The sequence below is a fragment of the Dendroctonus ponderosae genome, unplaced genomic scaffold, assembly GCF_020466585.1.
Source record: "Dendroctonus ponderosae isolate FM_Combo_2020 unplaced genomic scaffold, Dpon_F_20191213v2 Dpon_F_20191213_6, whole genome shotgun sequence".
Classification (NCBI taxonomy): Eukaryota; Metazoa; Arthropoda; class Insecta; order Coleoptera; family Curculionidae; genus Dendroctonus; species Dendroctonus ponderosae.
In genome coordinates, this window is record NW_026018814.1 from 8,583,043 (window position 1) to 8,610,404 (window position 27,362).

The 27,362-nt window shown below is 35.7% G+C and overlaps 7 protein-coding genes across 11 annotated transcripts; 4 read left to right on the forward strand and 3 right to left on the reverse strand.

Annotated features, from left to right (window-relative positions):
- The first annotated feature begins 117 nt into the window (after nt 1–117).
- LOC109544963 (protein yippee-like 5) lies at nt 118–1,409 on the forward strand. The gene is made up of 3 exons (XM_048667360.1): nt 118–252; nt 314–524; nt 1,030–1,409. The coding sequence occupies exons 1-3, from the start codon at nt 170–172 to the stop codon at nt 1,201–1,203; spliced, it is 468 nt and encodes a 155-aa protein (XP_048523317.1). The 5' UTR covers nt 118–169; the 3' UTR covers nt 1,204–1,409.
- Nucleotides 1,410–4,997: 3,588 nt separating this feature from the next.
- On the reverse strand, nt 4,998–6,442 carry LOC109544964 (serine-arginine protein 55). The gene has a single exon (XM_019915396.2). The coding sequence runs from the start codon at nt 6,300–6,302 to the stop codon at nt 5,571–5,573; it is 732 nt and encodes a 243-aa protein (XP_019770955.1). The 5' UTR covers nt 6,303–6,442; the 3' UTR covers nt 4,998–5,570.
- Nucleotides 6,443–6,922: 480 nt separating this feature from the next.
- On the forward strand, nt 6,923–10,873 carry LOC109545032. Its single transcript, XM_019915512.2, has 9 exons — nt 6,923–7,123; nt 7,403–7,476; nt 7,536–7,704; nt 7,760–8,028; nt 8,085–8,220; nt 8,278–8,590; nt 8,800–8,979; nt 9,029–10,487; nt 10,544–10,873. The coding sequence occupies exons 2-9, from the start codon at nt 7,421–7,423 to the stop codon at nt 10,581–10,583; spliced, it is 2,622 nt and encodes an 873-aa protein (XP_019771071.2). The 5' UTR covers nt 6,923–7,123; nt 7,403–7,420; the 3' UTR covers nt 10,584–10,873.
- A 242-nt stretch (nt 10,874–11,115) lies between these two features.
- Nucleotides 11,116–16,757, reverse strand: LOC109545007 (tafazzin). 2 transcript variants are annotated; one of them, XM_019915475.2, is made up of 6 exons: nt 16,588–16,742; nt 16,180–16,407; nt 15,198–15,326; nt 13,251–13,463; nt 12,990–13,192; nt 11,116–12,824 (listed from the first exon to the last, which is right to left on the reverse strand). In XM_019915475.2, exons 2-6 carry the CDS (start codon nt 16,292–16,294, stop codon nt 12,687–12,689), a joined length of 798 nt encoding a protein of 265 aa, XP_019771034.1. In that variant the 5' UTR covers nt 16,295–16,407; nt 16,588–16,742; the 3' UTR covers nt 11,116–12,686. The 2 variants fall into 2 exon arrangements, with proteins under 2 accessions (XP_019771034.1, XP_019771035.1); XM_019915476.2 differs by lacking the exon at nt 15,198–15,326 and having other exon boundaries at nt 16,180–16,757.
- Nucleotides 16,758–17,180: 423 nt separating this feature from the next.
- LOC109544984 (26S proteasome regulatory subunit 6A-B) lies at nt 17,181–19,752 on the forward strand. The gene is made up of 7 exons (XM_019915432.2): nt 17,181–17,650; nt 17,709–17,881; nt 18,067–18,202; nt 18,255–18,464; nt 18,527–18,633; nt 19,309–19,512; nt 19,573–19,752. Exons 1-7 carry the CDS (start codon nt 17,332–17,334, stop codon nt 19,705–19,707), a joined length of 1,284 nt encoding a protein of 427 aa, XP_019770991.1. The 5' UTR covers nt 17,181–17,331; the 3' UTR covers nt 19,708–19,752.
- Nucleotides 19,753–19,841: 89 nt separating this feature from the next.
- Nucleotides 19,842–25,687, reverse strand: LOC109544982 (protein sel-1 homolog 1). Of its 3 annotated transcripts, none has more exons than XM_019915431.2 (12): nt 25,172–25,687; nt 23,365–23,553; nt 22,950–23,153; nt 22,711–22,899; nt 22,505–22,656; nt 22,318–22,443; nt 21,637–21,865; nt 21,379–21,578; nt 21,113–21,319; nt 20,691–20,866; nt 20,535–20,637; nt 19,842–20,474 (listed from the first exon to the last, which is right to left on the reverse strand). In XM_019915431.2, exons 1-12 carry the CDS (start codon nt 25,422–25,424, stop codon nt 20,340–20,342), a joined length of 2,163 nt encoding a protein of 720 aa, XP_019770990.2. In that variant the 5' UTR covers nt 25,425–25,687; the 3' UTR covers nt 19,842–20,339. The 3 variants fall into 3 exon arrangements, with proteins under 3 accessions (XP_019770990.2, XP_019770989.2, XP_019770988.2); XM_019915430.2 differs by having other exon boundaries at nt 23,365–23,571; XM_019915429.2 differs by having other exon boundaries at nt 23,365–23,595.
- Nucleotides 24,229–27,091, forward strand: LOC109544985 (omega-amidase NIT2). Of its 2 annotated transcripts, none has more exons than XM_019915433.2 (2): nt 24,229–24,676; nt 26,164–27,091. In XM_019915433.2, exon 2 carries the CDS (start codon nt 26,172–26,174, stop codon nt 27,015–27,017), a length of 846 nt encoding a protein of 281 aa, XP_019770992.1. In that variant the 5' UTR covers nt 24,229–24,676; nt 26,164–26,171; the 3' UTR covers nt 27,018–27,091. The 2 variants fall into 2 exon arrangements, with proteins under 2 accessions (XP_019770992.1, XP_019770993.1); XM_019915434.2 differs by lacking the exon at nt 24,229–24,676 and adding an exon at nt 25,824–25,975.
- Nucleotides 27,092–27,362: the final 271 nt, after the last annotated feature.

Consider the following 27,362-nt stretch of genomic DNA (forward strand, 5'->3'; position numbering starts at 1 on the left):
AAAACAAACGCATGCAAACAATCAGCTGATCCTCTGGATTTTTGGACTACGCCTCTCTGTGGTTGCATTTAGCAAAATCATTTTGGCGGGAAAGCTAAACTGTCCAACCTATACTCTGTAACCTCTGTGATCTGTGGTTCCGTGCCATTGTATTTTGTTTATTCTCTTCATGTTAATCTATGAATCTGTAATAAACAGGTCGAAATCTGTGAATACTGAGCAAATTAGCCAACTCATTGTTCTTTCTGCAAAGTAAGTACTGAATTTATCTTAGAGAAATCTTTTATAATATGAATACCTATTTTTTCGTTAGGCTTGTAAAGATGGGTAAAATTTTCCTGGAGCACATGGGAGGCACCCGCCTGTTTTCTTGCGCTAGATGTGACACCAATTTAACAAACAGATCAGAATTGATCAGCACTCGATTTACTGGAGCCACAGGACGTGCTTTTCTGTTTAATCGAGTAGTGAATTTGACCTATAGCGAAGTCCAAGACAGGGTCATGCTGACCGGGCGCCACATGGTAAATGTAATTCCTTTAAACAAGTCTACAGCTTGCGTGACTCAAACTTAAGTTTCTACTACTTTCTATTTTCTCGTACTCCTACATTGACACATTTTTTATGCGGTGCCAATTTGTCTTCTAAATTTAGATTATTTGAACGCTATTTTTTGTGTTCTGCCAAATACAGATGTGAATTTTTCGTTTTTGGAATTGGAACAGTTAATTCTCTTTGCTTGGAAAACTGACAATTTATTCAAGTTTTCTATACAATCTTTTGCTTCTTCAGATTTTGTCGCATTATCTGAAACACTTGTGTTAAAGATGGGTTTTCTAATATTCTCCTCAAAAATAACCATGTATGTTGGATATACTGCATTACTAACTAGCTGAAAATATATAAAACAGGCTGATGTTACTTGCTTGAATGAGTTCTTCCGACGATAACAGATTTGACTCAGTCAATCAGTCCATCTTGTACGTTTTGCTACTTTGACGATATCTATTTTTTACGTTCTATCTATAGGTTCGAGACGTTTCCTGCAAATCTTGTGATTCGAAGCTGGGTTGGATGTACGAATTTGCCACTGAGGACAATCAAAAGTACAAGGAGGGTCGCGTTATTTTAGAAAGAGCTTTGGTTGCCGAAAGTGATGGCATGGATGAACGTTCGTTCTATGAACGAAGAAGAAATAATTAGTTGCAATCAAACTGATTCTTAATTTATAAATGTACTTGTGATGAGCCTTAAGTTGCTTGGTTGAAGAGTTGAGTTAGTATACATACTAAAGACAAGTGTTTACTGAGTAAGCTGTTTTAGTGTTAGGTAGGTATAGGGATGTTTTGTATATTTTTAATTTAATACACTTGTAAAGTATGCATCTGAAGTAAACAATGCCTATTGAATTGTTTTTCTTTTATAAAAAGGTCCCCGTTATCCTTCATTTTTCATGATTAAATTATTAATGAACACTGAAATACATCAATAATACAAATAACTCAGAGCTGAGATAATTAAAAAGTATTTTGGAGTTCTTTGGAATATTGGAAGGTTTATCTTTTGTTGGCAAAATTTAACATACCAGCAATTTTAAAACGCGTTTTGTTACTTCTACATTTCGAAAATAATACTCCACGTTTAAACAAAATTTCCAATCTGTGAATTAAAAAAATGCACATTTATAGTTTCATTTCGTCAAGCGATTAAATGCTTTTGCTGCAATTAATCGCTTACCAGAATTTAACATTTCGTACGAATTTATGCCATAAAATTGCACAGAAAAACAATTTTCAATAAATGATGAATCGATTAGTACTTAGATGCATTTACGTATTTGAAATGTTGCCAACCTTTTTGTGCGGGAATCTTTTGGGAAATATTGTTGCACATTTTCATCATTGGCACTTTAATAATAATCGTGCGACTTTAAGCGGCACAGAAAGACCAAGACTAGCGGTGATACAATAATGAGTAAATTAAAAAGATAAAAATTCCAAGCAAAAACGTCACTAGTCTTCTATTTACGTACCTTAAACCTTAATTAAATTAGGCAATTTTCTGCATTTATCAATTGGAAAAAATCTGTTTTTAGGTACCTATATCGCATAAACATATTTAATTGGAGAACATTTATTTTCGTCAACCGTTATAGTTCCTTGAATTTGTTGACCTGGTTATTTATTATCGCAACTCAGAAATCTACAAAAAATCCCGATTTTTTCTTTTTTGTGGAGTTTAATTAAAATATTTTAATCAGTTATCAATCAATCTCTAACTAAGCTTCATAAACAAAATGACCACCTTGTTTCCTCGCACTTCACACACAGTGGCTGGTACTACTGGAAAATAGGCATCTGCTCTAATGCCTGGAATGGTCAGTTAAATTGGAAAATTGTAGCCTTTCTGGTCCTCCTCACTTCTTTCGGATTTTATTTGCTTATTTTGGGTTAGTTGGATCAGGCTGTAGAAATCGCTGGCTCCTCGGAGGCGGAACACAATTTGGAAAAAATCGGTTTGAAATTAATCCCTGCTTTAATATGAAGTAGACCGATGAGGCTGCGCTGTGGATAAGACGTTGCTCGTTTTAGGGGATGTCGAAAGAATTGCGAAAGCTAGGGACTGGAATAATGGACTACCTATAAATAACATTCCAGTTTCAATAAAATACCAAAATTTAGAAACCCTAGCGTAATCCAGGCTAATTATGTTCTAACAACACATGAACATGTCACTAAAAAACGTAACGTTTTCATGAAAATTTTGAGCTTTCTTGGTCTACTTTTTTATTTATCCTAAAATAATTGAGGCTTTGCAGGTATCGGACAGACGCAGCGAATGGAAATGAATATTTGCTTTATTTTAAATGAGATAATGCACATACATAATACGTATCTGACGATTACATCCTTCAAGATGCGCTCGATATATGTGCGTTATTTCATTTAAAATAAGGCAAATATTGATTTGTATTCGGTCCGCCGATTCGGTGATATAAATGATTTATCTTAACGCAGGAGGTTTCAATTTAAGTCGGTGCTGTTTTGGCTGGTGGAAGAAAATTGAAAAATATAAACGCTTTATAATATTAGACTGCTACATATTAAAAGTTTTGTCAGTTTTTTAACAACAGCTGAAAATTAAACCAGAAAACCGTTTATTTAGGTACTAGAAAGTGTTAACTTTATTTGCACTTGCATGAGGGATCTTAAAACTCTCAATTTTTTTCAAGTAATACGACCATGTGAATTGAAGAGGTATATAAGCGATGCATAAACTCGGATGCAATTCTTATTTTTGCTGAAACTGATGTCTGAGTTGTAGGGCAAATGTGGGAGCAAAATCCTGCAAATGTTCTTAGCCAAGTCCGCATACATAGCCCACAAGACATTTTAAAAATTATTATTGCTATGTCTGGCATCAATTTCCAGTGAATCGATTTGAGTTGCCTCCATGGTCGCTTTCTTCTTCAGGTCCTCAATGAACTCCTGCAAAATCATCGGTCTTTCATGTACTTTTTCCATGATAATTCACTTGAAAATGAACCGGGTTTTAATCGAACTTTCAGTTCAAATTGCGCAAAAAACGTCGGATCTTCTTTACGATTATAACGACATGGCAGCTACTTTAGGTCAATCATTTTTCTCCTTTCATCGGCGCTCAGCTTTGCCTTGAACATGAACTATCGAAAAAATGTCCGATTTTAATTAAAACTTTTGGCTTCATTCGAACACCGCTGGGAATTGTAGAGGGCAAATGAAAAAACACTCTGATTAAAAATACAAAAAAAATTGCAAAAACTGACAAAACCTATGTAACAATCGAACAAGATATTATTTAAATAAATGCAAATTTCGTAAATTAGCTATTTTTTTGTTGCAAATGCATGCAAAACATTCTTTCAGACTTATTACCGGGATATTTTCAACCTTTTGGCTTATCAATTCACATTATGAACAGCATTTTGAGCAAGTCAAATGGTAACAATTGGCAAAAATACAATAGAAGACTGTCAGTCAATCTTATCGATTACATAAGAAAAAACGAATGAATGGAAAATATGCTTTTGTGCTGATGCGAATTGAAGTCATATTTGAGTTTATCAATCACTGCTTAATTTTTTAATCTTCACCACTGATACAGCAAATAGTAGCCTTAATTTAAGTCTATAACCGAATGAAACTAAAAATGCTTTAACTGAAATAGAATATTGTTTTACCACAAAATTATTATTTATTTCCAATTGTCGACCATACTTTAAAAAATGCGAATTAAACTTGAAACTCCTTCTATATAATGTGAGTAGCTTGAATAAGCTATGAAGGTGTACAGTGAAACTAACAAAACATCAATCAAAGCATTGAACTATAAAACACCGCTAAGGAAACTAAAGATCTGACTTATCAAAAACAATATTTACCCTGAATCTGGTGGATGGAATGGAAATCATTGGAATTTTGCCCCCTTAATTAGTTGGAACCTTCATCTATTTTGGAACAGCCGACCGGAATTGGAAACGTTTTCTTTGTCCAAGCCACAGAAAAAACCTTTGTTGGTAACTCTCCAAAGCCAGTTAAAGTAATATGTGGTAGCGGTTGAGAATAAGCTCAGGTGGACTGATAAACCATCGGATCCAATTTTGCGCTCGGCTACTCTTCACCACCAAAATTGGAACCTTGGAATGCAGTCTTGATCTTGACTGGACCACCTCCCATGCCTCGTTAGCAAATTGACCTTTTATTGGAAGGGAATACTCTCAATACAGGGATGAGTGAATGGATTGAACACCTACACAAAAACATAAAACATTTTTAAGATACAAATGTTTTTTTCAGATTTTTATTATGCTAATTGCTAACCTACAATATGAGCAAATAAAAAAAAATAATTCACTTAAGCAGTAAAAATAATAAAATGAAGTCAAAATGTGGATGTTTCTGATAGTCTGCGATAAGTAGACAATCACATCAACCAAAAGTTATTGCAGTCTATATACATAAGAAATTATATATTTTATTAAACACGCCAAATGTATTATAAATATACAGCATTTGAAAGCCTCCAATTGATTACTTGTTAAACACTAGTTTAAATTTCTGATGGTCATATTGTTCTAACTATAATAAGGTCACAAAAAATTAAAACGATCAAAGCAGATATTTGATGCAATCATAGTTAATCCCTTAAGCTGAACGTCTAAACATGTTTTTGAAACAAACCAACCTTGCTGGTAGACAAAAGTGAGAACTTATTCCATTCGCTGTATTATTTAATTGAATATACTTGAATAAAATAATACAGGCGAAATAGAGAATTAGTTAACTTCGTTTATAATGGCCTATGTTATGGGAGGATTCAACTTCTTATGTCTAGATTACATTTGATTATTGGAAACTCCCAATATATAGATATATGAAACTCTTTCCCCAACTCAAGCTTAAAACTAGTTTTTCAACAAAAAGCAAGAAAATTATTTCTGGTTTTTTTCTTGCAATTTTAATGTAAAGCGCATAGAAATTAATTCTCTTGGTTTTAAACTCCGTTATGTTATGGTGATTACTGTTGTGTGATTAATCACGAGACCTTGATCGAGATCTTGAAGCAGATCTCTTTGCAACCTCGTTCTCAGGAGATCTGGACCTCGATCTGGATCTGGAACCTTGCTTGGATCTAGATCGGGAACGTGAAGCCGACCGAGAGCGTGATCGACTTCCGCTCTTTCTGTTCTTGCCAGATTCGACAATCTTTATTCTTCGTCCATTTATTTCGGTGTCATCAAGCTTTTCAATTGCGTTCTTCATGTCTTCCAACGATGCAAACTCGACAACTCCTTCATTAGGATTGTGTTTGTGAGCGTCTGCATAAGTAACTTCACCAGCTTTTCTCATATAATCTTTCAGGTCTTGCCACGAGCATCGACTGGACAGATTTTCTATGATTACTTGGTACTTAGTACGGGTGGGAGGCCCGTACTTATCACGGCCTCTCGGTTCCCTATCCCGGTCGCTCCTCTCTCTTCTAGCGGGGGCTCCAAAACCTCTTGAATCCCTGCTGTCACGCCATCTGTCACTGCCCCTGGGCGTACCCCTTGCACGTTCTACCGTAACTCTTTCTCCCATAAGGTCCTTACCGTTCATTTCGTAAACAGCATCCTCAGCGTCTCTGTAGTCTTCAAACTCCACAAACGAGTATCCATTTTTCATCGACACCTCCTTGATGCGGCCATATTTGCGGAAAAACTTTTCCAGATCACGTTCGCGAACTTTGTAAGTGAGGCCACCTACAAATACACGGGTACTCATAATTGATGATTTAAGTAACTGTGGACTGCACAAATTCACTCAAATTCAGAGATAACTGTATCTAACAAAAACTAGCACGTAGTCAAGCAGCAATGGACGCCAAAGAAAGTCTGAGATTGACGAGTGACAACTCCCGCATCAATCTTCTTCGTCTTTAGGTGTTTGCACCCAGGGTGACCAGACTGAGAAATGGCAATGTTGCCAAATGTAGACTTAAAAATGGCCGGTTTTGGCGCCAAGTAAATTCAAACGGAGTAAACCAATAGAAACAAAGCGGAACGGTTTAAATTAAGCAAGAACTTTAGCTTTTCAAACAAGTTGAATTGAAATTATATATATTTACTTGCGTGTCTAAAATATATTAATGAAAAATTGTCGCCAACAACAAAAAAATTGTCGCCAACATAAGCAAAAAATCGCACCTCACAAAATGTGACGAAGTTTTGTTTTTTCCTTTCTTACATATAGTATTACATCTGTCTCTGTCACAGATATACAGGGGGAAAGAGACACGGATATCGATGTGATTGGCAAGACGAGTAATTTAAAAAATCAGGACTATCAGAGTACATTTCCACGCCGCATTCGATGTCCACACATAGAAGATTTGTCGCCCAAAATTCGCACAATAGAATATTTCTCTCACCTCCTCCTCGTTGACGTCATGCCCACAGAACTTCCAAACTAAAAAACTACTTGCCTATGTTGGCAACATTGACTGTAAGATTGACGGATGTCAGGAATTTTGAAATTTAGCGCAATTTTCATATATAAAAAAATAAGTTGTGTAAAGTTCCACTTTGCTGCAGAAAATTATTTGGGTAAGTTTGACTTTTTACAAACATTATTTTCAACCTTCTCAGTCTAAATTACATAAGAAAACAAGTCCGAGCCACTGAACATGCGCATCAAAGGCAATTTCTTTGTTGTAAGTGATCACTTTTTGCAAAAATTTCCCATTTACTTAGTTAATTCAAGCTTAATTTCGTTCTAAAATGACTATTACATACTTCAATGATATAAGCGTGTATTTTCACATGAGAAACCACTACAAAATGCTGAAAAATGTTAAAAGTACGGTGGATACTTCTATTCCGCAGAGTTTACTAAAATCCCCCATGGCAATGCACGGTTTGGATAAGCAGTCAAAAGGGGCCACTAATGAGCATTTAAGGTAGTCAGTCTTCTGAACAACAACGGAAAGTTACTTTGAATCTATACAATTGTTTGTAGAAAAATTTACAATACAAGCGCACACCAAAGTCAACCCCCAAAACGAAGAGGCTTAGTAAAAAAACACAATTGCCTAAACTCAGAAGCAAAGAGCGAAGCTTGTCTTCTAGGGGCCTCATCCTCTAGGCCTGGCACTAGAAGAAACGATAACGCAACTCCAAAAGAACCAGTAAGTAGCTCTAATTAGATAGCCCTTAACTGGCATTTCAAGGAATGCTTTTCAGCTGCCGTATAGATCCTTTTCAACTGCGCCCTTCTATAACGCGGAACCCATGTTCAAATTGAAGCAGAAAAAACGCCATTCTGTGTTAACAACCAGAAGCGTGAACAATCCATCGACTGAATCTCAAAGCACAAGACTTCACTTGGAATTGCCACAAGATAATTCACAAACTAGTGAACACGTTTCGGCTCCCACTAGTCAAAGAACGTCAATTAGTAAAGAAGAAGATCATAGCCGAGGAGAGGATTCAAATACATCACCCACTGGAAGGTAAACTGGGTTGTACCAACTTCCATAGTATTCCTACTGCATACATTTGCTTGCAGCGCAGAAGACCACGAATACCTGTTATTTCTCCTTCGCATTACCGAAGACATTATTTCCAATGACTTCTACTCAAACAGTGATATAAAAAGGCTCTTCAAATCGCATGTGGATTTGAACAAAGACCGGCTGAACATGGTGCGCAATTTATTTAATATTTCATTGCGCAACTTGTTCTCCGTAACTTTCTTGCAGAGGAAGATGCATCTTCATATAGTCAATCTTTGCAAAGAGTTGAATATCGACTGCAAAGAATATCAAACGCTTGAAGATGTGAATCAACCTGATTCCCTAAACAAGTTCCAGAATTCCCCCAATGGACACAGCTACGTTTTAAGCAGCGAGGCTTTTCAAGGTTGTAGGGATTGTTCGGTGATTCGTACATCGTCTCTATACAAAATGCAATCTATAGCTGAAAGCCACAATTTATCGGGAGACCATAATACGATGGGGAATGTTTCTCCAGTCACTCCCAGTTTATTAAAATTGTTGCAGAAATTGAGTTTAGGTGGGTAAGTTACACGATAAAGTCAAGTCTGTAGATCGGTTTAATCTTTGAATAATTGAACAAATGAAATATTCACATTCTATAATAAATTAGATGCCTTTCAATCCTGCTGCGTTGTATCTTGCGGGCATTTTCAATGAAAAAAGTGTTGATTTGAATCTCCTCTTGGTATAATTTTTCTTAATTGACCATGTAAAAACTATTTTTAGGGAGAGTAACTGAACGCACAGAGCCTGCGGCATCAACAAGCACAATTAATTCTTCCAATTTGCACATTCCAAACACCATTGAGAACGACGAAGAAAATGATGATTTTGATGGAGAAAAAGGACCTACAGATTTCGACACTTTCGTCAAAGAACTCAATTCTAAAGAAACGAATTTAGAAGGTACAAACACAATCTTTCAGATTTGTAACTAGCTAACCATTTGTTTCAGCTTTGAACCAGAAAGGTAATGATGTGGCTACTTTCAATGACCCCTCAGAGGAGCCAGTAGCAGATCTATTTAGTGAAAAAAACCAACACGAAGCATTAACAGATTCTAACTCAATTGATTCAGTCAATGTAACACAGACTCCGATTGGAGGTAGTAAAACAGACATTGAGTCATCAGAAAAACTAGCGACAAATAGTTACAGTACTTCCGACTTCGAAAAGTGTAGTTTAACTAATAGCGCAACAACAGCTCGAAAAGCTGAGAGAGAGACGGAAGAAGTAACAAAGGATGTTGAGGAGGAGAGAATGGAATCTGCTATTCCCGAATTGAACTCTGAAAAGCTTCGAGAAAATGATGATTTAGAAAGCGTTGCAAGCAGGAAAATTCAAATTTTAACAAAAGAGCGTGGAAATATGCTTCCAAAGAATAAAACAAATGCGACTTATTCAAAGTCTTTAACGGCATTGACAGAATCGCCCCAAAATACCACCTCTAACAAGCTACACTCAGTCCCAACTTCGGCAAGAAGTAATCTAATCCCGGACGAAGATTCAATCTTGCCTTTGTCAGACAAAAAAGCTGATGATACTGAATTTTTAAACCTTAAACAATTTGAGCCACTGGAAATCTTAAAACAACCTGAGCATTGTCGAGAGATAACCAACTCCAAGGATGCCAATCCGCATTTAGAGAATGAAGAAAAACCATGTAAAACATCCGATCTTAAAGTCATCCTGCAGGGTTCAATAAAGGATGAGGATTATGTAATGATCAAAGGCCCTGTGTATGTTTACAAAGCGTTGCTGGATTCGCAGCCAAAATTAATCGTTTTGGCTGAAAACTCAGAGCAAACAAGACGCGATTCAATGGACAGCCACAAAACGTTTACAGTAGAAAACAGGGATGTTCCAGAGAAAACTAACCTGGATCAAGGAGTGCAGTACGATGTAAGTCTTCACTCCTTGGAAGCGGATACTTCAATGGAGAATATCCTCGAGCTAACCAGGACAGCTTACAGTCAGTTTATGGACATGAAACTGCTCGACTCCGATTATGACTTGACGCCTGAAAAGGACAGGTCGGACAACAAGTACCATCACTTGCTTCTAGATGCAACAACTAGCGTATCTGGAGTGAATATTCCAGAAAGTTTGCTGCTGAGCGATGAATATTTGGTGCAAAATAATCGATTCACCTCTACATCAGACAAGAAAATTGGAGAATCTCGGGCAGAAGTGGGAATTGAAAATATTATAGATGATCTTGGATACAGAAGGTTTGAACCCAAACTCTGTGAAAAAAGCTACGTGCTCCACAGTAAGTTAACTTCAAGCGTCAGTATGCCCAAGTTAAAACTGACCGGCGATGCATCTATAAGAGTCCAAAACAAGAGTATTGCCAAGCAACGATCCAGCGATTTGATTCATTTCCAACTTTCATCGCAAGATTCTTCTTTGAGGTAGGCATTTTCATTTATATTTTCAGGATATTTTCTATATGTTTACTGAATTGCAGATCAGAAGGTGAAGCCGTAAATAATATCGACTTCAATTAAATAGTTCGATAAAATATCTTTCTAAGTTGAGTGATGCGCATTATTTATGATTAACTTTGGCAGGACTAGTAAAGGAGCGGCCATCAAAAACCATAAGTCGGTATAATTTTAATTAAAATTTCTAAACTTTTGATTCCATAAAAAATCCAAATGACCGGGTCGATTATTGCAATATGAAGACCGACTTTCCCCAGTTAATCTTAAAGCGTTTGCTACAGTTCCTATGTAAACGCCATGAAAAATAAAATGTGCAAACTAATTGAAATAATAAACATACATTCCATCAATTATATTAGAATTAAAATTTGTAATCATGTCTTAGCTTTCGCGTTTTACTTGCTCCTTTTAGACACCGAAAGCTAAAAGGCAAAACCATTTGTTAACATCATGAAGACTGTCGTCGAAGTTAAAGCTAAGCAATTGGGACGACTCTGAGAATGAATAACATCTAAAAGTATCAGTTTTTAATATTTTAGAAACAATACTGGGACATATGAACTAATCAGTACATTCTTGAATAATAACGATACTATAAAATGTATGTCGATTTATTATTTTTTGTTGTTGTCTTGGAAGTCCTCTGGTTTGTTAAAGTATACACCCATAAACCTACCCATTACAAAGATTATAAAATAGCCTCAGTCTACTTAATGTACCCAATGAAATAGATGAACGTATAAAATGTGGATTCTATTTCGCAGTCTTCGTAAACTTTCAAATCCTTAAATTAAATAGTTATTAAAGTGGGCTTCAGCACAGCGACCAATTTATCTTTATACGTTTACGGCTGGGAATATATTCTATAGTTTTCTGAAACCCACTGTCAATATTATTTACATATATTCCTATTGCAACACATTGACATATAATATATGAACCTGTAGAAGAAATTCATAAGATTGAACAACAAACTGCAACAAAACTATAAAATATACAAAATAACACTTTGGAAGCCGTGTTCTAAAAACAACCCTTTTGTACATATAACAAATTTAATACATTACAGGGCTGTAAAAGTTTGTTGCATAATTTTTTAAAGTAAATTTCGTAAATTAGGACCAATTAAACCCATAGATTCTGGGTATCACCTAAGCTTAAATTAAATATAACAATTCATTTTCTAATTTGGCATCATTTATGCATTTTTGGCAATGATTCAAAATTTTGGTACTTGAATATCGGCATTCTGATCATTTCAATTGGCTTTGATGCGACCAGTTGGCATGATAATTCTCATTTCACGCACATATTAATTATTTATTTTCATTTCAAAGATTCGGGCAACACTTGCAGTATCTAAATTATATTAAGGCTATAATGTGCCAAATATTTACAGCAAAAGCTTAAAAAATATGTAAATGAACACTTGCTCGATTTTCAAAAATATAACACTATCGGAAAATTTTCAAAAAACAATCTTTCTTTACAGCCACTGTGAAACGTTAAAGCTATCAATGCTGAAACTGGCAATTTAGTACTTAAAACTAAGTTTGACTAGCTTATATAAATTCGGCATCCAATAGAACACCATATAAGGAAGCTATACCTATTGCGTTTATAAAAATCAACATTTTAAAAATCATTTTTATATAAAATTCAATCCTCGATTGGGGCAGTATTAAAAAAGTGTACGGGAAAATTTGTCAACTTCCGGCTTTTAATAATTCAAGCCGCAGAAGTAAGGGAAACGTTTGTTTGAGAAATGACAATCGACAACGGCTATCAAGCCTTTAATACGAAAAGCTGTTTGATTTTTAATGTATGCTACCCTATAAGTATATTTTTTAGGAAAATAAGTTTATTGCTATTACCCTTTGAATGCTGAAATGCTAGAAGAGTGCCATAGTTAGAAGATCTTTCTCAGACATTTTCAAAATGTACTAAAATGCAAATACCGTATAAAATTGGTCACAAGCCTTAGTCAGGTTTCGATAAATATCCACTATAAACCAACCTGGAATTTTTCGATATTTCAGCGCACGTTGATTGGAAGCAAGGTCAATATGCGATTTTTTACCAATATTCGGATTTCCACATTTTTACCTCCAGATAGCTTACCTTAAAGTATACCAATTAAATCTCCTAATTGAATTTTTGCCTGTATCAGGATTTTGACCTAAAATATTGAGCGTGTAAAGCTTCCGTTTCTATTTTAAGTTTCTGCAGTCGATCTTGCAGAAAGTCAGTTATTTGTTTTCGGGCCTCCTCTTCTGTTGCATTTGCCGACTTCAATGCACGCACCTAAAAAAAATTGTTGATCAAGTTTAAATGTATATCAGCAATTGTATATCAGCATTGCTTGAAACTGATGAGTTTTCTGGGCTTTTAGGCCGCGGTGGAAAATAATGTCGCATCGCTTCAAATACTGAAAAAATCATCAGTTTCAACCTTAAAATATGTACTTACCATATCAGACATATCAATGGGATTTCCGTAATTAAAGGTGAGGTTTTTCCTTAATCTTAACACATATGGAGGTTCGTTTGGTAGGACGTCGTCCATGCCGATATGCCAAATGGGCACCACTATCGGAGGGACAGGCGATTCGAAAATCATTCGTCCAATACCCCATTTGAACCTGATGTGCTCCTTGGACATATTCACCTTACCTGCAAAAAATATTTTTTTTTAGGGCTTTTCAATAAACTAACTAGAGCTGTTGCTTACCTTCGGGAAATATATGCACCCAATCTCCTTTAGCTAATCGTTCGATCATAAAGTCTACTGCCTTTTGGTATACGCCCGCTCCTCGTATTACCGGAATACATTTCCCTAAACTAAAGAAGTAGGAGTGTTGGGAGCAAGTGAAACAAATATCGTGGGCAGCCAGCGACCAACGCATTTTTGAGGGACACAGAAGGTGCCGCAATGTAAGTGTGCCTGAAAAAAAATTATTGAATGTAAAAACAATCCTACAAGTAAACACACAATAACTTGGGCATTCTGCAGCCACTTACAAAAAGTCGATTAATATTTCAAGTTCGGTTCATCGCTGCTGTTCAAGTCTAATCAAAAAAACACCAATTCGCTATTAACGTAGTGCAACCGTTTAATAAACATATGTGTGTATTTTTCAACGAACGCTTTGAAATGTTCAATAAGGGTAAAATATATTGAAGAACAATGTTCGGAATCTTCAGACCCATTGAGGAGAATTTTTTGCTCAACTTGAGAATCCTGATTTGGCTGCCTGGAGTTCAGTAAAAAATTCAAACTTACAGACACAAAGACATTTTTTAGCTGAATTTCCCTTTTATTGGGTTGGTAGGAAACAGATTCATTTGATACATTAATTAATCAATTATTTAAAGATTTGCTCCTATTTATTTATGTTTCGATGCATTATTTAATGTACAGGGTGTTTCAAAAAGCAAACGCTTTCATTTCAATTGTATTTTCTTATCTGGAATTTATAGGTCTAATTTTATTTTAAACATCGGCAACATTTTCTTTCAACAATCCGCACAGATTTTTCAAGTTTGCTCGTTTAATTCATTAATGCTGATAATTACGTCTTAGAATCTGCTTAAATGAATGCCATTATTTTAAGTTAGATTGCTCAACTGCAATAACTTTTGGTTTCAAGTGTTTGTAAAAGTTTTTATAGCTTTCTAATCAGAAAGATCGAGTTCAAAATCTTCACATATACATTATCTCGATGCTTTTGACCTATTTCGATAACGCCTTACAATCGCAATATCTTTGTTGAAGGTATGCAGTGAAAACGGTCAACAGCTCATCCACTCCAATGCTAACAGTTATTAGTATTTCACACAATATAAACTGGAATAAAGCGTTGAGAAACCGTATGAATTTGCACAGACTTAATAGATTGTAAATATGTAAAATATCCATATTAGAAACACACGTAAAAAAATTGCCAAATCAACTTGTGTGGAATGAGCTGGTTAGAGAAACGAAGAATTAGTTTTACTGTGTCTCAGGATAAGGACTCCTGACTAGTTTTGTTGTAATGGTATTTCGATTAAATTCGTTTTCTGCATAGCACAAATTTTATACCCAGAAGACCTCAACTGCAAAATGCCTAAAAATACTGATGAATTGTACAGCTCTAGTTGAGCCGAAAATAATACAAAAACCGTTAAAAAGTGTTTTTCAACTGGACATTTAATTCACCTAGGATGAAACCTGATCAACTTTTAATTGCATAATTGATTGAATTGAACACGACAATTACTTAAAAAAACTACATTGAAAATTGCTGGGCATCGACTTTGTCCACTCGCGGTATAATCATCGACTTTCCACAAATACATAAAGCGTAACACTATAAAAATGTACCTATAAAACATATTTAAAACAACAACGTAACTTTCCGATCGTTATCATAAAATGCAACAAAAAAAGCAAATTAGACAGTGAATTTGTGTACATGCGAATATGATAGGCAAACTATGCTTGACCTTTAAGAGCTTTGAATTTTTACTCATAGACTAGTGATGAAAGTGACTGCAATTAACATAATTTATTAATATATTCGGAAATTGAGTGGCATTAAATATTACTTGCCAGTAATAGCATGACGTAGTTTAAGCACGGAAAAACAATATTTTGAACGAATCGACGTATTATGTACTAATGAATTTCACTTACCCCATATGCCTGGGTCATCAAAACATGAATGATGATTTGAAACAGTCACTAATGGTCTAGATTGGTCCCGATTCGCTAGTAGGTCTGATATTACTTGCCTATTATAAATTTTGGATCTGTTTAGCAATCCTGAAAAATCAACAAGTGATTTTTGTTGTTTTGCCTTCTGTGATAGTTTTAGAAGGCTCCTAGCATGCATATACAGAACAAATAAGTTTTTTTTTTAATATCACGTACTAATTTATATGTTTTACAGTTTATAATCACAGAATGAGCGGTTGTATTTACATTGATATACTTTTGTAAATACAGGGTGTTTGATGAAATAATTCCTGGCATAGGATGTTAGTGCAAGTGATTTTTTTGTCAAAACAGGGCGTCGTACATGAAAAAGTTAGGATTTACTTTCTCTTCAAAATTGAACGCTAAGTTAAAAATTATTTTAATTTCAAGAAAAATCATTGGAACATTTTTTATTTAAAATTGTTGAGAGATCTGCTGATGTTCACTGGTAAAATTGAAAAATTAAGTTTTGGTCGAAAACTTTGTACTGTTCGTAGCTCCTAGAGCCTGTAATTTAGATATTCCAACTGAATTTCGTAATTTTTCACACTTTCATTGACTGAATCGCCACTTTTCCATAAATAAACATAATAAAGGACGCCACGCTGTATGTAATTTGCTATTATATAAATAATATTATACAAATAATACAAGACTAGTTTGCAGCAAAAATACTCTTGATTTCACTTGATTTAAAATCGAAAGTTGTTGGGGCACATTTTGTTTTAATTTTTCGATGACGTTCTTGATTAAAATTTTGAGTAATCTTGCTAATATCGTCACAATTTCCACAATATATGTATAGTGAATTGTAGGACTACTAAACATTAAAAGACAGACAAATAAACCTACTAAGAACGTATCGTAACGGCAATAAAAGGTCTAGATGTTTGACTCGCATATAAAGTGTAAAACTTACTAATTAAAACTTTGCTGAATAACCCAACAGCTACCATAGTTATGGTACTTGCCAGTCTCCATAAATGAGTCGGTTTGCTTAGAGCTGGCACGATCCAATCAATGTTATAAGCCATTGATTATAATTAATATCTCAGCTTGGCTTATTGATATGTAACACTACTTATAACAAGTCACAAATAACATATGGCAAAATTCCTTTTCAGGCGCACTGATTTGTACATCATTGCTGGAATTACATAATTAAATTAACTAATAATTTTCACAAACAATTGCCAGACATCATAAAGGAAAACGTTCCGAATTTTACCAAACTTAACCTTCGTTCAAGTCACACGACACTTCGATATTTAATAAATTTAATACTGTTTAAGCATGAGATGCTCTCGAGGGAAATGCGTGCGCTCACCTCATGCTTAATGCGATTTTCATTTGTATAAAACTTTTCACTTGATTAACCATTAATTATACTTGCCAGGGTGACATTTATTTGTTTGCCAGGTTTGCCACACAGAGTTTGCCACTTGCTTAAAGCAGTGAAGGACATAACTCAACAAGTAGATGATGGTCAAATGAGTGAAGACAAGCGTTGATAAATGGTTTAATTAAAAATAAAAACAAAAATTGCCCAGTTATGAAAAAAAATCATTTATTTTGTGTTGTCGTGTGAGTGTGCATCATATGTTACGTGGCAGTTTTTTTTATCTCGCACGAAACTTGCGTGTGCGTTCGCGCTCAGTCTGTGCGGATTGTTCTAAAGCTTCTGCAGACGAAACTTGACCGAGACTGACAGAAAATTACATAATTTTGAGTAAAATTGCTTGATTTGTTTCCCCAACTTTATCCTCGAATGATTTTCATTTAATCTGCTTCATGTGTAGTGGATTTTAACTGAAAATAAAACAATAAATTTTGATAATCACGAATGGATGAATCGTCCTCACGCATAAACTGCACTGAACACTTACGAACGATCTTTTCGCTGCGCTTATGATCTGACGTCTCACTGACACTGACAGCCTACGCCATGAATCGGCGATCTTTATTGTCAACAATTTGTTTAGCTGAGTTAACAAGTTCTATATTTGCTCGCCCGTAATTAATTTTCCTACCTCAAACTCTTCAATAAGATTAAAAGAATAAACAGCCCAACATGACAAGTCTGGACGATAAAACTCTGTGGAATGATGGCGAAGAAGCACTTGGTGAAGAAGTGTTGCGAATGTCCAGTGATGAAATTATAAGCAGAACCAGATTGATGGACAACGAGATAAAAATTATGAAAAGCGAAGTGATGAGAATCAATCACGAGTTGCAGGCGCAGAACGAGAAGATTAAGGAAAATACTGAAAAAATCAAGGTGAACAAAACCTTGCCCTATCTGGTTTCTAATGTTATTGAACTGCTGGATGTCGACCCCCAAGAAGAGGAGGAAGATGGGGCTGTAGTGGATCTGGATTCCCAGAGAAAGGGTAACTTGCTTAAGCCATTTAAAGGACGCTAAAGTAATTCAGTTTTTAATTGTTTCAGGGAAATGTGCAGTGGTGAAAACTTCTACGAGACAAACCTACTTCCTTCCGGTAATAGGGCTTGTTGATGAAGACAAACTGAAACCTGGTGACTTAGTAGGCGTCAATAAAGATTCGTACCTAATTTTAGAAACGTTGCCTGCCGAATATGATGCTCGAGTGAAAGCTATGGAGGTAAGACTTTAGATAATATTTTCGATATGTTGCGTTTATGAATTCTCTTCACACTATGTGTAAAATCAGCATAGAGATTCTTCAAACTTCTCTAACCCCCTACCCCGGTTTTATTTGAACTGCAATTAGAATAACGCACGATCGCCTGTGACTGATCTTTGTAAAACGATTATTGGTTTAAATAGGTGGACGAAAGACCAACCGAACAATATTCCGATATCGGCGGTTTGGACAAGCAAATCCAAGAACTTATTGAAGCTGTGGTGTTGCCAATGACACACAAAGACAAGTTTGTAAACCTTGGAATTCAGCCACCAAAAGGCAAGTGAAACGCCCTAGTAGATCAAAAATTCGCTAATCAATTCCTTTTTAGGAGTGTTGTTGTATGGACCTCCTGGTACCGGCAAAACGTTGCTGGCCAGAGCTTGCGCTGCACAAACCAAGTCCACTTTCCTGAAGTTAGCAGGACCTCAATTAGTTCAAATGTTTATTGGCGACGGGGCCAAACTTGTTAGAGACGCTTTTGCGTTGGCCAAGGAAAAAGCTCCAGCAATTATTTTCATTGATGAGTTAGATGCTATTGGTAGGGTTTCTACAGGAAAATAATCCATCGATGGGCAATACACGTTTGGAATTTCATTCTAGGAACGAAGAGATTTGATTCGGAGAAGGCAGGAGACAGGGAAGTGCAGAGAACCATGTTGGAGCTGTTAAACCAGTTGGATGGCTTCAGTTCAACGGCTGATATCAAAGTACTGAACCGTTCTAATACTGGGTCTTCCTATATGTCGTGCACCTACGAAAGGGGGTAATTCTTTAAATGAATTCATGATTCAAAATGAATGTGATCATCAGCATTAAAAACGCTTCGTACCATGAATTTACAAGTTTCTTTTTAATATCACAAGCGGGTTTCGACTGTTCGAAGTTTGTAAGTGTTGTGCGAAGTAATGTTTCCTGAGTTTTGACTAAATATTTTCTCAGGCAGCAATTCGATTTGAATAATTTTTTTGATCCAATCAGCTTGATTGTAATAAGAATGAAGATAAGCAAACACAAATCAAATAAATAAATTGGCATGGTGTTTAAATACTGACATGTTTTCTTGCTCAAAGGTAACCCTTTACAAATGTTTACGATGTTATAGCTTCTTTATGCAGTTTCATACGTAACAAAATAAACAAAAGTTGCACTGAATGAGTAGTTACATATATCTTTCTTCGAGTTTTTTCTCGCTCTTTAATAGAACGCAATTCTGAGTTTTCATCGCTATTTTTCAAGCTCAACTTTTGCTCGTAGTAATTTTTTTGATCAAACTTTTTAGTCATTAAATTAGGTAAGAATTACCCACTTTTGCCCGTAGTTGCAATGCAGGAACACCATGTATAACACATGATGCAAATGTACAAATTCTATTTATCTTACAGGTTATTGCAGCAACAAACCGTGTGGACATTTTGGACCCAGCCCTCCTAAGATCTGGTCGTTTAGATCGAAAAATCGAATTTCCTCATCCGAATGAAGAAGCCAGGGCCAGGATTATGCAAATTCATTCTCGTAAAATGACGGTTAATCCGGACGTTAATTTTGAAGAACTGGCAAGGAGTACAGATGATTTCAACGGGGCACAAGTATGACATTCTATAGACATTAAAAATTCTGTTATTTTATACATTCCCTCTCTGTTACAGTGTAAAGCTGTTTGCGTTGAAGCTGGCATGATAGCTTTAAGGAGAAATGCCACTGCTGTAACACACGAAGACTACATGGATGCCATTATGGAGGTTCAAGCTAAGAAGAAGGCAAATTTGAACTATTATGCTTAATTTTATTTTAGTATTCTTGTATTCAATAAATTGTAAAGAAAATAATAAAATGTTTTGTATTCCGCTTTTGTCCAAGAAAGTTTAGTGAAAGTTTTTATTTTAAAATGCAGTAAATGACCATTAAACAACAAAAATATTGTAAAGTGTTTTTATATTTAACAACTTCATGCACACAAATAATACATCTCAACAAACGACAGAGAAATATTTACAAAATAAATTAAAATACCAATCATAGCAGTGCTGAGAAATTGTTACTTTTACGACACAGCTACAGGAACAAGTTTCAATTAATTCTACTAATCTTGACATTTTCTAATTGCTGGATGCGACTGGACGAAGTGAAGCCGATACGACATATAAAATATATTTTAAATAAACAATTCCAATTGAATATCAGCTGCACTGGTATGGCATTAGTTCTTTCGGCCATCCATCCACATATTTATCATCGCACAGACTTTGGAAAACGGTTAACAATGTTATCACAAATAAGCCGAAATAAAGGGCAAACTATCCCGCTGATAACACAAGGAAAAATTAAATTTTGAAAAATAAATTGTAGACCTTTATTTGCGTATTATCTCATCAATTTTCCTGGTTCAATCGAAAAGAAAAGAACATATTAAACGTCAGACAACTGGTTGAATTTGAGGCCGTCTAAAGTAAATAATCGCTGCGAGTAAACCCATGAGGGTGGAAATTAAATATAGATCCCAGTCGGTGCTTAAAGTTTCAGCAAAGTTCACAAGATGACTAAATGGACTCTATAACGCAAAAAAAGTTCAACTAGCAGAAATTTAAATTTTCCTTTAAACAAAACTTACCTCTTCGAATTTTTCCAAGCCAAATATAAAGTTAAGTTTGATCAAAGCCAGCGCAACGGGTACTTTGGCATCTACACTGGTTTCGGCAGCCAAATCGTAACATCTGCAAAATTAAGAAATGCAGCGCACGCAAAAGAATGAGCGCATAAAAAATACCTTTTAGCTAAGTGAATATCTTTACTCATCCCTAAACCCTGTTCGTGCATGTATCCCAAATTAAACATCGCTTGAGCATTATGCTGTTGGTCTGCAGCTATTCTGTATTGACTTGCGGCGGTTTCATAATCCACCGAAGTACCATGACCATAATAGTAGTAATCTCCGACTTTGACCTATAAATAATATATTTAATGTGCATTCAGGTCACAAATTTTGAAAGTTGTGTAACATATGAAGTGACATGAATAAGTAAATATTCAAACTAGTAGATTGAATTTTTGGCCTCCAATTTAGTTTAATTTAGTGCAACACTTTGGTTAACTGGTTTTTCGCAAAAACATTGTAAGAAACGTATTTTTCCAAGTAGAACATTTCTGTTCGTTTCATTAAGTACATGAGGCAGTAGATTAAATACTTGCCTGTGCTGCAGAATACCCTTGAGCAGCTGCTCTAGTCCAATAATGCAACGCTCTTACCAATCCTTCGTCGCCTTTTAACATGGGCACTTCCTCTCTATCTAGCATGAAAGCAGCATTGCTCTGCGCCACTTCATACCCCAGTTCAGCTAACAGGGCATATTGGACAAAGGCCTGATTGTATAAGCCTTCCCTATAGTCCGAATGCGCCTGCAATTTAAACAAATTCACAAACGATTGAATATCGGCAGTATTTTAATAACACATACCTGCATCAGCAGTTCGCCCCATCGTCCTCTTTCAGCTACATTCTTAAACAGCTCTACGGCTGTAGTACACGATCTGAGCATTCCAGTTCCCTTAGCATGCATCTGGCCAAGGTTGTAGTAGGCTAATACGTGTCCTGACTGTGAAGCCAGGTTGAAGTACTTATTGGCGCGCTTGTAGTCTTTATCCACACCTAAGCCGCCTAAAAAACGCAAATCATTCAAATAACTTGCAAATAAAGTACTTGGGTATGTTCTTACTGAAATACATGTTGCCCAATTGTAGCTGTCCATCGACCCATCCTTGGTCCGCTGCAGCCACAAAGTACTGGAATGCCTTATTGTAATCTTTTTCCACTCCTCTACCGTATAAATACATTAGGCCTAAACCGCTGTAGCCCACAGGATTGTTTAGTTCGGAGGCCTTTTTAAAGTATTTAAATGCTGTATCGTTATTTGCTGCTACATCGTCGCTGCCATCAAGGTAAATCTAAAATGTGCTCTCTTTAAGTGGATGTTTTATTGCAAAAATATTTTTACAAAAGGAAAATAAAACATGAGAGACAAAGGGCAAACACATGATTGTTTAACAGTAATTTTGTATTAATAAAGAAAACATTTTATACTTATAAGTGAGGTCCCTGTGTTTCCTTTTTAGAGCCCTGAAGATAGCTAAAAATATAGCTAAGTGTATAGTGTTTTTTTGCCGCTATTTGACCGAACAAGTTATTCTTTTATTAACCAACAGACAAAAAAAACCAACTTTGTCTGATGCCCAAGAATAGTAATTTTTTCTATTCAAAAAACCACCATGTAATAATTTTTGCAGCAATAGCAAAATGCTTACAAAACTTATTAATCCCATACAGTTATGTCGAACAACTAAACTAACCAAACCAGTACGGTTTTAGCACTTTCTTATAACAAGAACATTTTTTTTACCTTGCCTAAGTAAGCCATAGCCATGGCGTTTCCAGCATCTGCAGCTTGAGTGAAATAATGCATCGCTTTCTGATAGTCCAAATCAACACCTCTACCTCCCTGATAGTGTAACTGGCCTAGTCCAACCTGTGAATGAACTTTGACCAGGTAAAAATCGTTCTGAATAATGTTATTTATCAACTTGTACCTGGGCTTGGACATCTCCCTTTTCCGCTAACAGCTGATAATACTCAAACAGGTCATTGTCCAGAATGCCCGAAGTATATCCATTTTCTAAGTCATCCAATAGCCTGATTCTTTGAATAGCCGCACCCCCACTGAACGAGACACCTTGACTAACTAAACAGAATATAATTCAATTTGGCACATCCACATATTCATATATTAATTTACCTTTCTCTGCCACCTGCCTATAAAAGTTCAGCGATTTCTCGCAAAAGGGGGAAACACTGGCACCAGCAAAGTATCTGTAACCCATGGCCATTTGCGCCCACGTATTGCCTCCGATGGCTCCAAACATGTAATGAACCAGAGCCTTCGCCTGGCTCGCATTGACTGAGAGACCAGATGCATACAAAAATCCTATAAAATCCCATTCAATATGAATTTATTTAAACTGATTTCGCGCCTACCCATGCCCATATGCCCATCGGGGTTGCCGTCCTCAGCTAGTTCTTGAAACATCTGCTTGGCCACCTCGATTTCTTGCTTTAAAGTTGTTCCAAACAGTTTAGCCCACGCTACTAAAGCTTTCGCCTCCAAGTTACCTTTGTTGGATGCTTCTACCAGCATCTGGTAGATCTTCGGTTTGTCCGGACGTGTCTTGTTTAGCAAAGCTGAAAATCAAGTATTTATACTCAGTTTTTCGAACACTATCTACGACATTTAAGCAAATAAGTTTGAATTCATATCTACATCTTCTTTTAAATACATCCCTTATTTAAATTGTTTCTTCAAAAACAGTTTCCACCCGAAGTTACTTAAGTAAGTGTGCTCTGATAACGATCATCTTAGCAAAATACCAATGATCGATAGAACGTTAGATACCTGCAGCTGATTCATATATTTTTTTGCCTTCTTCTTCTTCGGGTGTCAGTTCTTTGACCACCAAGGCGGACTCAGGAAGCGGCAAATCTTCCTCAACATCAATCTCTCTTTGTGCTTCCCCGTGCAGTTCAACATCTTTTGTCATTCTCTCGAGAACTTTGGCCTGATCAAGAATGATAATTTTCATGTCTGTGGATTCCAACAGGTCTAAAAGTGTTAGCGAATCACTGTCTAATAGAAGAAACAATAAACAACAATTAAATACAATAAATGCCATATTGATATTTTCCCATAGTTTAGTAATGGAACTATCAGTCCAGTAGTTTGATTAGAACACACCAAAGCGTCAATGGCTTTAAACAAATGCATTATACCAAAAGCAACTGATGCAGAAATGTGTACAGTGAATCAATCTATAAAAACATTAGTAACATTAGCGTTTTCAGGCAACTATATGCAGAAAATGCTTGAATATTAATATACCAAAATAAAAATGCATCTGTCAGCCAAAAAACACACATATTATTTCCTATGGACAGAAGACAATCAATAACACCTCATACTGAATATACAGGATGACCCGTTTTATGCAGTTTTAAACAGGTCCTCATTGTAAAATTAGTTTTAACTATACTAGACACTCAGAGCTAAAATTCACCCTAATTATGCTGTATTCTAATGCCATTAAGTAGCAGTAAAAACAGTATTCATTTTCAATGCATAAAAAGGACACATGAACTTCGCTTAACTAAATGCTTACAATATGCTGTAAACAAGCTTACTTTTATCATCATCCTGATGACTATAAATATTTTTGCTTATCTTTGATACACAATTCTACATTATCATTAAAAGTATTAACGTGTCCATCATGTTCATAATTATGACTTTAAAACTTGTGATAGAATAATACTGTTTAATTAATATAGAAGAATATTGTACAATTTGAAACTTGAAAAGTGCAATGAAAACAGACCACATATTTGCATTTGTATATCTTTAAAGCGTTTTTCAGTAGCTATTTAAAGAACATATATTTTTTAATTGCCTATAGAGATAAAATTTTTCTAGCTTTTACTTACTTTACTACAATAACTCATTGCCCATATTAGATTGAAAATAGGCGCTAAAAACACAAACTATTCCACCCCCAATATGTCGCAGTTTAATATAGAAGAGCAAAGTGATTTGAGACTTCTCAGTGAAAAACTTGAATATTGCAGTTTATGAAAGATTTGAAGTTAATAAATCCACATTGAAAGTTAGTACATCCAGGTTCGCTCTGATGATTTATTCAGTCCCAGATAAGTTTGTAAGTATAATTTGCTTATGTCATTTATGTAGGCATTTGTCTGAAATTTTATGGAGAGTGAGTATTATACCATTCGGGGTTGTGAATATGCAATGATTTAAATTAGAAAGGCAAAGAAGACACTAAACATGCCAGCAGAAAAGCAATTCATCTCAATAGAAAAAATTTCCATTTAATTGAGCTGCAGTTAGCCAAAAGCAATTTTGAATCAGTTAAAAGTAAAATTCAATTGACTTATTGAAGCTTTTCAAGCTATAGAATCATCAGTGCTAGAATTCAAATAAATAAGGGCTGCGATTACTTTATATGGAACACTGCTAGTTCAACCACTGATTAAGCTAGCAATATTATTTACTTTAGGGAAATGCTAACTATTTAAGTACATATACAAAAACAAGCACACAGGATATTAGCGTTGCAAAAACTCAGTGTGGTATTTAATGTAGTACGAATATATTTGAAATCAAAACCTGACAAAACAGTCCGATTACTTACCCTTTAAGTTTTCATTGTTGGAAGTTGTTTCAACCGACTCTAAATTGTTCAAAGACTGTCGACGCTGGCCAGTATTCACTTTAATAACATCACTCTCATCAAAAGTGATGATTTCTTCATCACTTTGTGCTTCAGACGTATCATCTTTGTCGCTGGTTTTCTTGCTTGAATCAGGAGGTCCCTGGGCTACTTCTTCAGAGAATTCACAACACACAAGCGTAAAAAAAACGATAACCAACACTTTATGCCGCATTTTCACAACCGATTCAGATAAACATTACAAATACAAATAGGCCAGCTAAGTGGAACATACGTGTCTTTTGAGGACTATAAAACGTCACCCTTGTCGATTTAAAGATAAACTCAAACTGTTTTCGAAAATATTGATAACATATCGAGAAAATTCGACCAATTCGAAGCTTTCTAGAAGCTAAAATCAGTAATATCGTACGATATTTATAGTTTAAAAACAAAACACTGGGTTGGATGCCAATCATATGCCAATGGAGGTGTTTTTGACAAGAATAACAAACATCTTAATCGACTTTGACATTTAGGATCAACAAAACGTACTCTTACTCTGTTTAACACCGTAGTGCGACTGGGAAAGCTATACGAAAAGTTGATCTGAATTAGAAGTTTTTGGCAACGCTGATTTTCTGCACCCGACTTCTACTAGAAATTTTAAGAGATAATTAGCAAATCATTCATAAATTTGCACACTACATAGATGCCATCAATTTATAAAATACATAAAAATGAGTCACTAACTATTATGGTCATTTCTCAGCTCAAATTCTGCTTGTGAGTTTAACAAAAATTAAATATCAGTTTCTGTTACTGCTTTCGTACTGGTAGACGGCAACCCGACCATAAAATTTTGACCTCTAACCCCAAAAATACCATCGCATGTTTACTTTTAAAAGATAATAATTATTTTCCCACTTTTTCTCTATATCATGTACTCTTTATCTTTATTTTTGTTGTATTAGTTGCTTCAATGCAGTCAGTAATGCGAACTATCCGGACAGCCCTAATCCAGTCGCGAGTAGGGGCCAATCGTTCCGAAAATTTGGAAAATGCCCGAAAACTCATCAGCCAAGCGAAGACTTTAGGGGCACAGCTGATTTCGCTGCCCGAGTGTTTTAATTCACCGTACGGCACTAAGTTTTTCAATGAATACGCCGAATCGATTCCAAATGGACCCACTTCCGAAATGCTCTCCAAGGCTGCTAAAGACAACAACGTTTACTTAGTTGGAGGCACGTTTCCTGAAATAGAAAATAGCAAATACTACAATACCTGCACTGTGTGGAACCCCGAAGGAAAGCTCATAGCCAAGTATCGCAAAATGCATTTATTCGACATAGATATTCCTGGAGGGATAACTTTCAAAGAATCCGATGTGTTAGCTGCTGGAAACAGCTTAGCTACCTTCGATCTAGAAGGTACCAAAATAGGCCTGGGAATTTGCTACGACTTGCGGTTTGAGGAACTAGCAAAGCTCTACCGATTGCAGGGAGTGGAAATTCTAATATATCCGGCAGCCTTCAATTTGACCACAGGCCCTCTGCACTTCGAGTTGCTGCAAAGAGGCAGAGCTATAGATAACCAAGTGTTTGTCCTGGCCATTAGCCCGGCCAGAGGCACGCAGGGCTATATTGCTTGGGGACACTCTCAAATCACAAACCCATGGGGCAAAGTTATTGGACAAGCCAAAGAAGGGGAAGAGATTGTGAATGTTGATCTTGACCTAACTGAATGTGATAAAGTACGACAACAAATACCAATTTTCAGTCAGCGGCGGAATGATATATACGATACTATTAAAGTAGGAATTAAATGATAGGTAGAAATAAGATAAAAACGCTGTAAACCGAATTAATAGGTGTTTTATGGAGAATATACTTGTATCCGTTATAGGCTTGTATGATATATTGATATCATCTCACATTGTCCAGTAAAATGATAAAGCCATAGGTTAAAGCACAGCGTTATTCAAAATTGGCGCTGATGCATTTCTCTGAAGGCCTTTTGTTAGAAAAGATAAGAAGAATCTTAATCTTCAGGGTTCAGCTAGGTAAAATTTATCGAAATTCTGCTGAAAACGGATTGAAACAAGTGAAGTTTGCGCATTCGCCAAAGTCAGGAAACAAAACATGACCTGAGAAGTTACCGTCTTTAATAATTA

Coding starts and splice junctions, on each gene's coding strand:
- LOC109545007 (XM_019915475.2), bottom strand. CDS start 16,294: ATGGCTTATAACATTGATTGGATCGTGCCAGCTCTAAGCAAACCGACT. Junction 15,327..16,179: donor ATTCAGCAAAGTTTTAATTA/GTAAGTTTTACA, acceptor TTGATTTTTCAG/GATTGCTAAACAGATCCAAA. Junction 12,825..12,989: donor CCATTGATATGTCTGATATG/GTAAGTACATAT, acceptor AATTTTTTTTAG/GTGCGTGCATTGAAGTCGGC.
- LOC109544984 (XM_019915432.2), top strand. CDS start 17,332: ATGACAAGTCTGGACGATAAAACTCTGTGGAATGATGGCGAAGAAGCA. Junction 17,651..17,708: donor TCTGGATTCCCAGAGAAAGG/GTAACTTGCTTA, acceptor TAATTGTTTCAG/GGAAATGTGCAGTGGTGAAA. Junction 18,465..18,526: donor TGATGAGTTAGATGCTATTG/GTAGGGTTTCTA, acceptor ATTTCATTCTAG/GAACGAAGAGATTTGATTCG.
- LOC109544964 (XM_019915396.2), bottom strand. CDS start 6,302: ATGAGTACCCGTGTATTTGTAGGTGGCCTCACTTACAAAGTTCGCGAA.
- LOC109545032 (XM_019915512.2), top strand. CDS start 7,421: ATGGCAATGCACGGTTTGGATAAGCAGTCAAAAGGGGCCACTAATGAG. Junction 8,591..8,799: donor GTTGCAGAAATTGAGTTTAG/GTGGGTAAGTTA, acceptor AACTATTTTTAG/GGAGAGTAACTGAACGCACA. Junction 10,488..10,543: donor TCGCAAGATTCTTCTTTGAG/GTAGGCATTTTC, acceptor ACTGAATTGCAG/ATCAGAAGGTGAAGCCGTAA.
- LOC109544982 (XM_019915429.2), bottom strand. CDS start 25,424: ATGCGGCATAAAGTGTTGGTTATCGTTTTTTTTACGCTTGTGTGTTGT. Junction 20,867..21,112: donor AAGGGTATTCTGCAGCACAG/GCAAGTATTTAA, acceptor TATTATTTATAG/GTCAAAGTCGGAGATTACTA. Junction 20,638..20,690: donor GATATTCACTTAGCTAAAAG/GTATTTTTTATG, acceptor TTAATTTTGCAG/ATGTTACGATTTGGCTGCCG.
- LOC109544985 (XM_019915433.2), top strand. CDS start 26,172: ATGCAGTCAGTAATGCGAACTATCCGGACAGCCCTAATCCAGTCGCGA.
- LOC109544963 (XM_048667360.1), top strand. CDS start 170: ATGTTAATCTATGAATCTGTAATAAACAGGTCGAAATCTGTGAATACT. Junction 253..313: donor CTCATTGTTCTTTCTGCAAA/GTAAGTACTGAA, acceptor TTTTTTCGTTAG/GCTTGTAAAGATGGGTAAAA. Junction 525..1,029: donor TGCTGACCGGGCGCCACATG/GTAAATGTAATT, acceptor TTCTATCTATAG/GTTCGAGACGTTTCCTGCAA.